Genomic DNA, 12368 nt, shown 5'->3' with positions numbered 1-12368 from the left:
TTACTGTTCCTCAAAATATCTATAATATCAGACCTGGAAAAAACTAAACAAGATGGGAAAAACATCCACCTCCTCCCAAAGGAGGTATAGCTAATGTTTAATTTGGGGTGGATATTTTTCCAACTCTACTTCAAGTAGCACTTACCATACTCTTAGCATCTCTGTTCTCTAACCTACTTTTGACTCTGTAGACTTCATTAATAGACAGCGTTATCATAAAAACTAGTAAGCATCACAAGATCTTTACATTTCTCACATCTGTACATGAGAAACCTGGAGCAAACCCAGGCATTTTTGGAACTCAGCTCTCAGGATGTTGTTTAATTATCAGAAATCGAATGAGCTCATCAATCGGGAGCCTCCAAAACTGTGTAACTGTGTTCAGCGGTACGCCAGCTAGTTTCTAGTATGAGCCAGCTAGATGACAGCCGATCATCCCCACTAGCCACATATGACAACTAACCAGCTTTTTCCTGCTAAGTCCCAGTACTGTGCTACTCTTATGGCTTGCCGTACCTACCTGCTCCGTTTCGCAGGTCACTCTGCCTTTTGGTGAGACTTACAGCTCTCGGGAGTACTGCAACATCGCAGGGCACAGACACGGCCTTGCTACAGCAGGCAGACTTCCTACGTACTCTTGCTATGTTCCCCTCACCCCCGTTTTCCTAAAGCTTGGCACACCCAAACCTGCACCCTTTCCACACATTTGCGTGACCACCACTTGCAGCAGACCTCCCAAATTTTTTTGGTGAAAGAGTATGACATGGTCAATATGACGCAGCCAGAGGAGGAGCAGTTAAAACATCTGTGCCCTCAAATTTGAAGACATTCAGGCTTGTCCTTTCACTCTTGCCCCATGACAGCATCCTACATGCCTGGCTGTGCGCGGAGGCACCCGGGGGTGCCACACCACCTCTGCGGGCCAGCCAGCAGGCGGGAGCCCCGGCTTCCCCAAGCAGGCGGGGGAAGCGCACAGCCGGCCGGCTACAGGGCTCCTTTTAGGCCACTGCCGCTGGCCTGCCCTCACGGCGAGGGTACTTATAATTTTTTTTTTTTTCCTAGCAAACGGTTTTGTAGGAAAAAGCCATCCTTGGCGTGTTTAAGCAGAAGGACGGTAAACCCTTCAAGCGGGAGCCCTGTCCCACAGCCTGTGGGGATCAGAGGGCTCTGCCGGGGGCTGGGAGGGAGCGTCCCGCTTGGGCTGCGCTGCCCCAGCCCCGGGGGCAGCGGGGGACGGGCGCTCGGCGGGCGGCCACCCCCGGGAGCCCGCCGCTAGCGGCACCCCCAGCGCGGCGGGGCCCCCAGCCACTCCGAGTCAAACGCCTCTCGGGAAACTCTTCCCGCAGGCAGCGGGGGCAGGCAGCAGGGGCAGGCAGCCCGGGCAGGCAGAGGGGGGCAGGCAGCCGGGGGGCAGGCAGAGGGGGGCAGGCAGCCGGGGGGGCAGGCAGCCCGGGGCAGGCAGAGGGGGGCAGGCAGCCGGGGGGGCAGGCAGAGGGGGGCAGGCAGCCGGGGGGGCAGGCAGCCCGGGGCAGGCAGAGGGGGCAGGCAGCCGGGGGGCAGGCAGAGGGGGCAGGCAGCGGGGGGCAGGCAGCGGGGGGCAGGCAGAGGGGGCAGGCAGCCGGGGGGGGCAGGCAGCCGGGGGGGGGCAGGCAGCCGGGGGGGGCAGGCAGCCGGGGGGGGCAGGCAGAGGGGGCAGGCAGCCGGGGGGGCAGGCAGCCGGGGGGCAGGCAGAGGGGGCAGGCAGCGGGGGGCAGGCAGCGGGGGCAGGCAGCCCGGGGGGCAGGCAGCGGGGGGGCAGGCAGCCCGGGGGGCAGGCAGAGGGGGGGCAGGCAGCCGGGGGGGCAGGCAGAGGGGGGCAGGCAGCCGGGGGGGCAGGCAGCCCGGGGCAGGCAGAGGGGGCAGGCAGCCGGGGGGCAGGCAGAGGGGGCAGGCAGCGGGGGGCAGGCAGCGGGGGGCAGGCAGCCCGGGGCAGGCAGCCGGGGGGCAGGCAGCGGGGGGCAGGCAGAGGGGGCAGGCAGCCGGGGGGGCAGGCAGAGGGGGGCAGGCAGCCGGGGGGGCAGGCAGCCCGGGGCAGGCAGAGGGGGCAGGCAGCCGGGGGGGCAGGCAGCCCGGGGCAGGCAGAGGGGGGCAGGCAGCCGGGGGGCAGGCAGAGGGGGGCAGGCAGCCGGGGGGGCAGGCAGCCCGGGGCAGGCAGAGGGGGCAGGCAGCCGGGGGGCAGGCAGAGGGGGCAGGCAGCGGGGGGCAGGCAGCCCGGGGCAGGCAGAGGGGGCAGGCAGCCGGGGGGGGGCAGGCAGCCGGGGGGGGCAGGCAGCCGGGGGGGGCAGGCAGCCGGGGGCAGGCAGCCGGGGGGGCAGGCAGCCGGGGGGCAGGCAGAGGGGGCAGGCAGCGGGGGGCAGGCAGAGGGGGCAGGCAGCCCGGGGGGCAGGCAGAGGGGGGCAGGCAGCCGGGGGGGGCAGGCAGAGGGGGGCAGGCAGCCGGGGGGGCAGGCAGCCCGGGGCAGGCAGAGGGGGCAGGCAGCCGGGGGGCAGGCAGCGGGGGGCAGGCAGAGGGGGCAGGCAGCCGGGGGGGCAGGCAGCCGGGGGGGGCAGGCAGCCGGGGGGGGGCAGGCAGCCGGGGGGCAGGCAGAGGGGGCAGGCAGAGGGGGCAGGCAGCCGGGGGGCAGGCAGCCCGGGGGGCAGGCAGCCCGGAGCAGGCAGCCGGGGCGGCCCTCCAGGCCCCGCCCGCCGCGCACCTGCCGCGGGCCGCCCCCCCGGTGCGGGTAGGCGGGCGGGGGCGGCGGCCGCCCGTGCCCGGCGTGTGCCAGGAGCCCGCCGGTGCCGCAGGAGGAGCAGGAAGCGCCCGGGCAAATCCAGCCTCGCTATCACATGACTCAGCAGCCGCCGCCGCCGGGCTGAGTTCACCCAGCGCCGCGCCGGGAGGGGGAAACCTGCCGCCGCCGCTGCAATGAGCCCGCGGCCCCGCGGCTGCCCCTGAGCCCGCCGTCCCCCGGCCCGGCCCGGCTCGGCTCGGCGCGGCCCGGCGCCCCCATTGCGGAAGCGCGGCGGGGGGTGCCGGAGCCGCCGCCGCCGCCGCAGCGCTGCCCACCGGCGCGCCCCGCTCCCCGCCCTGCGCGGCGGCTCCGGCGCGGCCGCCGCCGCCGGCGGGGGGTACTATGCTCACGCGGGTGAAGTCCGCCGTGGCCAATTTCATGGGCGGCATCATGGCTGGCAGCGCGGGCGCCGACCACGGCAGCGGCGCGGACTTGCCCCTCCGCTTCCCCTACGGGAGACCCGAGTTCCTGGGACTGTCCCCGGACGAGGTGGAGTGCTCCGCCGACCACATCGCCCGCCCCATCCTCATCCTCAGCAAGGAGACCCGGCGCCTGCCCTGGACCACGGGCTACGCAGAGTGAGTACGGACCCCGGCTGCGGCGGGCAGGTGGAGCGCGGCCGGGCCCGCCGGGCTGACCCCGCTCCCGGCCGCACCGGCGGCGGTGCCCGCCTGCCCCCCCCCCCCGCTCGGGGCGCTGCCGGAGGCGCCGTCCCGGGCCTGCAGCGGGGGGGAGGCGGGGGCGGCACCGCGGCGCCCTGTGCCCGGCCCGGCCGTAGCCTTGCACCTGGGCGGCTCGTTTGCTCCGGGAGGCCGGGGATGCCAGCGCCCGCCGCGGCACCGGGGCTCCTCCGCCCGCAGCGGCGGCTCCGGGGGCGCTGGGGCCCGGGATGGCGACCCCGCCGGCTCAACAACTGTCTCCATTCTTGACTCGGGAATGAAAAGGGCTATTGATGGGAGAGCCGGCTTGGTTTGTGCGTTGGGGAAGTGCTTCCCGCTGTCCATAAGCGGTGAAACGCGTGGGCTTTGGGGAGCCTTCCTGTGGAGCTGGCAGCCGTCACGCTCGCTGGTGGTGGCCGGGCGCTTATTCCCCAAGTGCTGTCCGGTTTGGGGAGATGCTTGAAGGACGTGAGCTCCACACCGAAAGACAAAAATCCACTGGTCACCCCCCACCCCAAACCGGGCTTTCCCAGCGCTGTGTTGCCCTGACTCACTCATGTCATGGTATTTACTTCAGAGCGTTTCTGGTCGGGACCTGGCTGTAGCCTTGAGCGCAATCCAACTGAGCGATTGTACGCAGCACCTTAAATACCAGCTAGGCAAAGGGCAGCGTTTGTTCGGATGCAGATCCTCATCCCGCTGGCAGTGGGAGTAGCTGCAGAGGCGAAACACGTCCTTGCGCTCGATTCCTGTGTCAGTACACACGTTGTTTTCTTTGAGGATACTGGGAGCAGGACTCAGTATTTGGTTTCTCTCTGCTGCTGTCTCTAAGCCTTGAACATATCTGGCCATCCATGTTGCTACCAACTCACAGATTACAGAAGTTACACTAAACGAGCTCTTCCAAGCTACACGCTGTTTCGCTGTAGAGCGCTGTCTCTTTGGGCGTACGTGAATTCCCAACAAAGCTACTGTGAAAACTACAGTCAAGGCTTCACATTGTTAATGAGCAATCCCTAGCTTTATTTAAAAGGTTGTTACATCATTGGGGACACTGAAATGGGAAGAGAGATTTAAAGAATTTTAAATTGTTCTCTTCACGTTATTAAAGAATTGAAGAGACAACTGAGCAAAATCCCTAGGAACTATAAGTTTAAATGTTTAAAAGTAAGCTGTAATTGTTCTGCTACTATAATAGTCCCTTAAAAAGCAGTGCTTTACCAAAGCAAGTAAGTGCTGCTATTTTTAGCTTATGTGAGGTGCTGTGGCTTTCAGCAAGTACCTGTAACTGCAGGTTGGTGACAAAGTGGACGGGAGGTTCTCTGGCTCTCAGGTATGTGCATCCACTGCTGCCTGCAAGCTTTGCGCAAGGCTGTTGTAGGGGGAAGAAAAACGTGGGTGCCAGAAAGTGAAAGGCCAGGTAGACCCTGTAGATGAAGCCGCCTGCGAGGGAGTGTTTGGAGATAAAGTAAATGGCTCTGGTGATCATGAAAGGAGAAAAACATGCCAGGATTTCTTCATATACTTGTTATTCTTTTGAGCTTTGAGCAGTTGGGTTAATTGGGAGGCGTAAAAAAGTCACTGGCTTTCTCAGTTCCTATTGTTATCTATGTGAGAAGAGGTTGGCCTTTTGCTTTATGTCTGTTTTTTTCCTCTTTTGTCTCATCCCCTTCCAAGTGCACTTACTGGTTCCAGTGCTGGTGGAGCAGAGCTCAGTAAAAGGTACTCTTCCTTAGAGAGAGAGAACTAGTGACAGCGTTACCAGGCTCTTCCCAGAAACATCTGTATGATCTTCCAAAATGGGGTTTGGTTGTAACTGGAATATGTCAAAATGCTTTCTGTGCAGAAGCTGAGAGGAAAGCAGTGCTACCAAAATTGCGTTGTCTTTCAAAGGCAAAGCAGTGCAACAGCTATTAATGAATAAAGAAAAAGAAGGAAATAAGGACGAACTTGGGGTTTGCCAGATACAACTTTTTCTCTTTTTTTTTTACTCCTACTGAGCTATTACCAGGCTTTCTGAAAATAATTGCGAGACTTGCTTGAAGGTATACATTCAAAATACCTGTTTTCCTTTTGGAACGCGTTTGAGTTATATAGAGAAAAGAAATGGAAAAATACCAGGAAGGTCAAATTACTATTATACATGTTCTGAAGTTTCCTTGCTTGGAGGAAGCGGGGGATGAAGTACTTCTATGGTATTACTTAGCATTGTGTTAGCGTTTATATTAAGGAAACTATCAGAGCAGTGTTTGCCTTTTGTTACAGTACAAGTGAGCACTTGCAAGAATGTTAGGAGGAAGTTTGGTGTCCTCACAAGGAGCTTGTGACATAATACAAAGGTCAGCCATTTAACTCACACTTTACTAGTTTGCTTTGGTATGTAGGAATTAGAGTATCCGTGTCGTACCCGTAGTGCTGTGAGGTCCAGCTTCCCTGAGCTATTTGCTTTCCCGTGTTTCCACATTGCAGCAAATCAGCAAAAGTGATTCCAGTGTTTTGTTGACAGGGATGCCTTTGGGCACTAGGATTTTTACTTCTTGAAGTTAAGGAGAGGTTTGTTGTAGACTCAGAAGGCGGGGATTTGGCCCAGAAGGTGTAAGGAGGGAGCGTGTGCCACCTTTATTGTGTCTGCCCTGATGTCATGGGCTGTCCGCGCAGCGGGGTTTGAGTCGGTGGATTTATGTTCCACACCCAGCACCAGCACCTGGCTCGCTGTCTTTAGGAGGAAATTTTGGCTCTTGAGAACACATCACCTGGAGGCTTTGGCTCAGGAAAGCATTTGCAATGTTCTTTAGTTGTAAAACATGTCAGTTTATAGATGATACTGGAGCTCCTTGATGTAGTCATGTCAGTGTTTCATCCAAGCTGGAGAACGCATTTTGGGGTTAGACCTGGTTCCCATGCAGGACTAAAGCAGTCTGAGTCCACAAAATGTGTAGTTTTTTCAGGGACTTCCTCTTGTTCCTTTGATTCTGGAGGATAGGGGTTTCTTACTAATTTAGGTAGTGATAAAGCAGCCCACCGTGTTGGCTGTTTCTTCTTAGTATCTGTGGTACATGCCTGTTCATCTGACTTGTTCCCTTGGAACAAGAACTTCTCTTCCTCCCCTTTTTCTTGCTTCTCTCATACTGAACTTTTTTGTAATGGATATTTTTGCAATATTGCTCATCTGTGTCATATATTTTAACTTATTTTTAAGATTACCTACTTATCTGTGTGGTATTATGCAGTGAAATGTAAATTAGCCTGTATTTTTCCTTATTAGCTTCCCCTCTTTTAATAGTGTGATCATTATGCAAAGCATGTAGGCAGGCAAATGAAATCTTCAAAAACATACTTGATGCTGGGATAAAACATCATTGCTTCCTGAAATTTCAGTGGGAATCCCATAGGGACTTGGCTTTCCTTAGTTGGTGAGCAGCCTGAAAATTGTCTTCTGAAACGACTGTCCTGCTGTCTGTTCCTTGCATGGGAGACCCGAGACCTTGAATTTCAGTTCACCTCGTACTACAGGATGGCAAAAGGCTGGTAGATGTTTCAAAGAGACACTCTTATACCACAGACACTTTTCTAGTGGTCATCAAACTCTGTAGAAGCAAAAGGAAAATTGTGTCCCACATCCAGTAAGCTTTTTAATTGTCTTTAAAGGTATCATTTTATTTAGAAATAAACTTCTCCATTTTAATCAAGGGCATCCTTAACATAGTTTTACTGCATGTGGCTAGCTGACGTACATCAGGAATGACCCAGGGAGAGGGTAGTCTGTTAACAAACATGCCTTTAGGTCTGCCTTTAATCCAGAGGGGTAAGGAGATTTGCTGCTCTCTGAAAAGTTAAGTGATTTATTTGAGTAAGGGGGGGGTGGGAATCCTGCCTGACGCTTTGCTCGTGGCCCTCCCTCCCCTCCGCGGGCAGCTGTGCTCCGAGGCCAGAGGGCTCTTCCAGACCTTTCCCTGTCTGAGCTGCGAGCTGGTTTCTGATCTTCTGCTTGGATTGCCCTGTTACTGGGAGGGAAATTTCTTCTCTAGTCCCTTTCTGTGCTGTTTTCAGTGTGTTATGACCTCTTCCCGCAGGCTTCTGCTAAGCTGCCCTCCGCCCCTGTGTTAAACTCTGAAAGTATCTGGCAAAGTAGAGGCAGTAGCATAGGTGGAGTACGTAACATGAAATGACTCGGATGGTTATTCACCTGCATCTGAACTCTGCCCGGAACATTTTTTTTCACCTTTTGCTCTATCTTGTTCCCCCCATGAAGGTAGAGGATGAACAGGATGGAGCAGAGCCTTTGTCTCCTGGTTGAATTCCTTGAACTGCATACGGTGTGACAAAATAGATGCTAAATTTGCAAATGACAAAGGACTAGCCTGCTCCAAGTGCTGGTGGAGTTGCAGGGAAATTGCAACTGAGTAGCATTGTGTGGTAGAAAAACAAGACTAGACATTTTCCATCTATTTTGAATGTGTATTCCTGGTAGTCCAGAATTGAGTACTATAATAGCTTTTCTGAATAGTATGAATCCTGGGGATGGGACCATAGCTAGCTGCTTCTGTATCGCATGCTTTCCTCCCTTTACTCTTACCTTTCTGCCATCTCTTTGGAGAATATCAAAAGGTACTATTAAATACACTTAAGGCAAATGGGGAAAGTCTCAATCATGTGTTGTCTGTGACCTTACGCAAAGGACAGTTTTGCCTGCCTTTTTAATTAATTTTTTTAAAATTCTAAATGACATTTAGTTATCTTTGCAGTTCCAAGTTACAATAGGTAGCCAGAAACTCGACTTTTGTGGTGCGTGTGTTTCTTGGCTTACAAGGTCAATTTATTATCCCAGCTGTGCTTTTCCTTTGATGAGACGCAAAGTCTGGGCTCTTTTTCCATAATGTTACATTTCAGAGATACTGTGGTTTCTCTGCTCTGCAGGCCTGCAGTAGCAATTACATTTTCTCTGTGGTGTGGTAACTACTGACCCAAAATGAATGCAGAGTTGTAGGTGAAGTATGATGACTGTGTCCTTCTGCAGCATTATTACAGTGGCATGTTGTTACAGCAATAACTTAAGTTTGAAATGAAAAGGAGGGGGGGAAGCTTATGGATTTTTTTTTTTTTTCCTGCTCTAAGTACTGGTTGTTTTGTAAGGCTGATGATGTTGCATCATATTTTCTCATGCTGTGTTACTTAGCTTGTAGGAAATGAATGTACGTGAGAATTGACTGGAGGTTTTTATTAAAATAATTTCCAGCCTTTCTCAGTGATCATAAATTTCAGGTTGGCACAATCAACATAAAATGTGGTGACTTTGTGAATTAAGATAACACAAGGTTTTTTCCCACCTGAAGTATCTTTCAGGTTCTGTCTAGACTGAAATATTTATACAAATGTTAAATGTTGTAATAACAATCTGAAGCAGGTGAAAGCTTACCAGGTCTGTTAGATGAGGTAAGTCAAAGCACAGAAATTGCTTGTCCTGAGTTGGACAGTATGTTGATGTCAGAGGGTAGCGTAGGGCTTGCAACTACCCATCGCTTATTCTAATCCCCCTTGCCTCCTATTAACAGGAGGTAACACCGCAGTCGTGCTCCTGCGAATTGAAAATTACATTCTCATTTCTGGGAGCTCGTCTTTCTATCCGTCAGCTGGGAGCATGACTCATACCCCATTGGTAAACACGTTTCTTGCATGTATTCTGTTTGGTACAAATTTCAGGAGGACGATATGCCTGGGAAAAGGAATACCTTTTTTTATCTTGTTCTGTTTGGCTGTCTTCTCGGGTTAAGTACACAGAAATAATGAATTACTTTCCTTTTTAAACTTCTAAAAAACTTGTTTACATTTCTCTTTGTCTGGATGAAATTGTGTTCCTTTTTCTTGCTGTAGTTCAGAACATAAGACTGAGAAGGACCTGATGAATGAGCTAAAAATTCAAATCCCATATGTGTACCTAAAGACGACTAAGCATTCTTCCTGTGTATGAATTATTCTTCTATGCATAATGTAATGTTAACTTCAGTATACATTGCCAGACTCTTGTTTAAGCCTGGGATCATATAAAACAGCCTACAGAAACCTCATGATAGTTTTAAGAGCTTCAGAAATCCCTTTCCTTGTGTAAAAGCTTATACTATAGCATCTAATATTTATGTAATGCCTCTAATCTGCCAAGTGTCTTGCAAATAATAATTTCAGAGTAACCTTGGAGAAAAATGTATACGTGTAAATGTTCTGGTTCCTCAGGTGAAGAAACTGAGGGAGTGAGGATAAGCTTTGGCAAGAGGTTTGATACGAATGTGGAGAACGAATCCTGAGTTTAAAGTTCTGTGCTTGGATGACACGGTTGTTTTTCCTGCCATTGTGTGCTTGGCTTTTCCTGTGTGGTCTCTGATTTCTTAGAAGTAATGGGGGTAAAAGGAGAAAAAGGGGGAAGGTGGGGGGGGAAGGTAAATCATGTGCTCTGGTATTTTGAATGTACTCTTAAGTTGCACACATGGTTCCTAACAAGGCAAGTATGAAATTCATCCCTCTAAGCTGTCTTGTATCTCTAGTCCCCCAGAGGCTTAGGGCTAGTGCTGTATCACGTGTTTCTGAAGAGCTTGCTTGAGCATGGTCACAGCTTCTGGAACCAGAGGGTGAGCGTGGCCTCCCAGGCAGCCTTCCTTTGGCCCCTTCTGCTTTGGCACTGGTGACAGTCGGCAGATGTTACCTGCAAACACTGCAGCTTTGTTCGTTTGTCTTAGATGCAGCTGCATCGCTTGGGAAAGGAACGGCTTGGCAGAGTTATCATCGTGCTATAAAGTAATCTGACAGGGCTCTGCCCCTTAGGGTGAGCCACTTTGAGCCTGTGAATGTGATCAAATGAAACAAGATCAGTTCGACCTTGAAAGGAAGCAATGCTGCAAAGCACAGGTCGTTCCTGAGATGGGATCCATGTATCGCATGAACAAGAAATACGGTTTGTGGGCTTAAGGGCAGGTTAAGTCAGCTCTGTGTTGAGCTGCATCCTGAGTAAGACTTGGAGTAGGGGAGCACTGTTAATGAGTGGAGGGAGATGTCTTTGGGTGGATTTGGGCAGAGCAGACACGGTAACTTTGCTGTTGTGGCATGGGGCTAGAGTAGGAGCAGGTTCTGCATGTGTGCTGGAGCAGCATTTGTGGGAGGAGATAGAGGCTCCTGGATCATGCCTACTCTGGGATCTTTATCCCCGCCTTCTGGATTTCTCTTCTGATTGAACTCACTGCTCTAAAATGCAAGAGGTCCTACTGGGCAGCAGCAGCTTGGTAGTAATTGCGCATTTTGTTGTCTCTTAACTGTGTAAGGATTTTTTTTTTTTCTTCCTCCCTGTTAAACAGAAGGAGGAAGGTGACTTGTAAGACTTGGTTCCCATTTGGCCAGTTACGTTTACCTGGTAGGGTTTATGTTTGGGATGGCCAGCTGTGGTACATGGTATTATCCCGGGCGGTTTCCCTGCTCGTAGGTTAGGCAGAGCAGAAGGAGTTGCAGTTTCAAGTGCTCAGAGTGCAAAACAGTTAGCAGAGCTGGTGAGAGAAATCCCAGCTTGTGTAGAGCCCATCTACCCCCCCAAATCCAACAGGCACGGGGTGGGAGTTTTATTGTGTGGTAACTACAGAGGTTCAAGCATTTAGGAGTGGTCAGCAGGTCCACTGCAGCCATTTGGCCGGCTTCACCGCTAGCGCCGCCTGCCCCGCTTCCCCATGCAGCGGCACGCTTGCCGTCTAAGTAGATGCTGTCAGCTGTACTTGTGGTTATAAGTGGCAGGGTGCTAGGTGGTTGATGCTGCGTGAGCTGCTCAACGGATGAAGCTCATAAATTGGCTGGAGGCAGGTATGGTTCCTCCTCCCAATACTGTACATAGGGCAAACGTCTGTCTGCAGACTTTACCGTTCTCTAAATAAATACCGCACCCAGTATTTCTTCAGGGGGAAGCTGTGCTGGGGTAAAGCCAGTCTAAGGGATGTCTCTAGTTCTTGATCACATCATGATTTAATTGCTGGAGTCTGAGAGGGGGAACGAGAAAAATAACCCCAAGCTGAGGCAGCCAACATTGGCAAGTGCGGTGGTTGGAGGAAGGCTCTGAGCAGGAGGGTGTTTGGGGAACGCCAAAATATGGACATGACTGTACATGACTCATCACTCATGCTGATTTAAAAAAAAAAAAAAAACTTAAATAAGAAGTGGTTATCAGTGTGCTGTGGCAGGCAGGCCTTCCTGGCAGGAAGCAGGGTGGCAAATCTGGAGCTTCATTCCTTGTTTGGGATCTGTATTCAACACAGTGAGGCTTAACGGGAAGGGAATCTGCTGGGGGAGTCCAGGGCTGCTGAGGTACAGGGGTACAGGCAGTGCTGTGTCCTCGGAGACCCTCTGGCTTGACAGAACTGCAAAGATATATATTCCTTTAAAAAAGGAAGAGTTTATAATGGTAAGCTGTCAGTGCCATTCACTGAAGTGATTATCATCTGTGTTTAGTTTCAGCTCATTTCCTTCTCTTTCTTTTCTTTGCTACCAAGGGTTGCATGGATGCTTGAATCCTGCGTGGCCCTGGTCTTGATGGCCATGGCAACGCTTCTCCTAAATGGTCCCCATCCCCAAGATGGGCGGGAGTCAAATGAGTCTAGTCCCCCAAGAGGAAAGAGAGCAGCGTTATGTTGGCCCCTCCCTCCTCTGGTTCGGGGAGATCTGTCTGTCCATCGGTTTCACTTGTCATAATGCCAGATTGTTTTTAAGTCTGCTGGGCTCTGTTGGAGGAGGAGCGGTGTCAGATCCTGTAGGCTCTGCACCTTTCCTTCTCATGAAAGCAGGCCCTGGGTCCTGGTGGTGACTGTGGCTGAAAGGTGACCGACCATATCTAATCTCTTTTTTTGCCCCACCTCTCCCTTGTTTTTGAAGTGCTA

At 52.8% G+C, this 12368-nt stretch overlaps 1 protein-coding gene across 1 annotated transcript in view; it reads left to right on the top strand.

Moving 5' to 3' along the window:
- Window positions 1-3151: 3151 nt before the first annotated feature.
- PPM1H (protein phosphatase, Mg2+/Mn2+ dependent 1H) overlaps window positions 3152-12368 on the top strand; it is a 146046-nt gene continuing 136829 nt past the window's right edge. Inside the window, exon 1 of the mRNA XM_075719219.1 lies at window positions 3152-3387. Coding sequence (XP_075575334.1) covers window positions 3152-3387 — 236 coding nt within the window. The remainder of the gene's footprint in view (window positions 3388-12368) is intronic.

The sequence above is a fragment of the Pelecanus crispus genome, chromosome 1, assembly GCF_030463565.1.
Source record: "Pelecanus crispus isolate bPelCri1 chromosome 1, bPelCri1.pri, whole genome shotgun sequence".
Lineage (NCBI taxonomy): Eukaryota > Metazoa > Chordata > Aves > Pelecaniformes > Pelecanidae > Pelecanus > Pelecanus crispus.
Note: the sequence above shows the minus strand (reverse complement) of the source record. Positions and strands in the feature narration are given on the sequence as shown.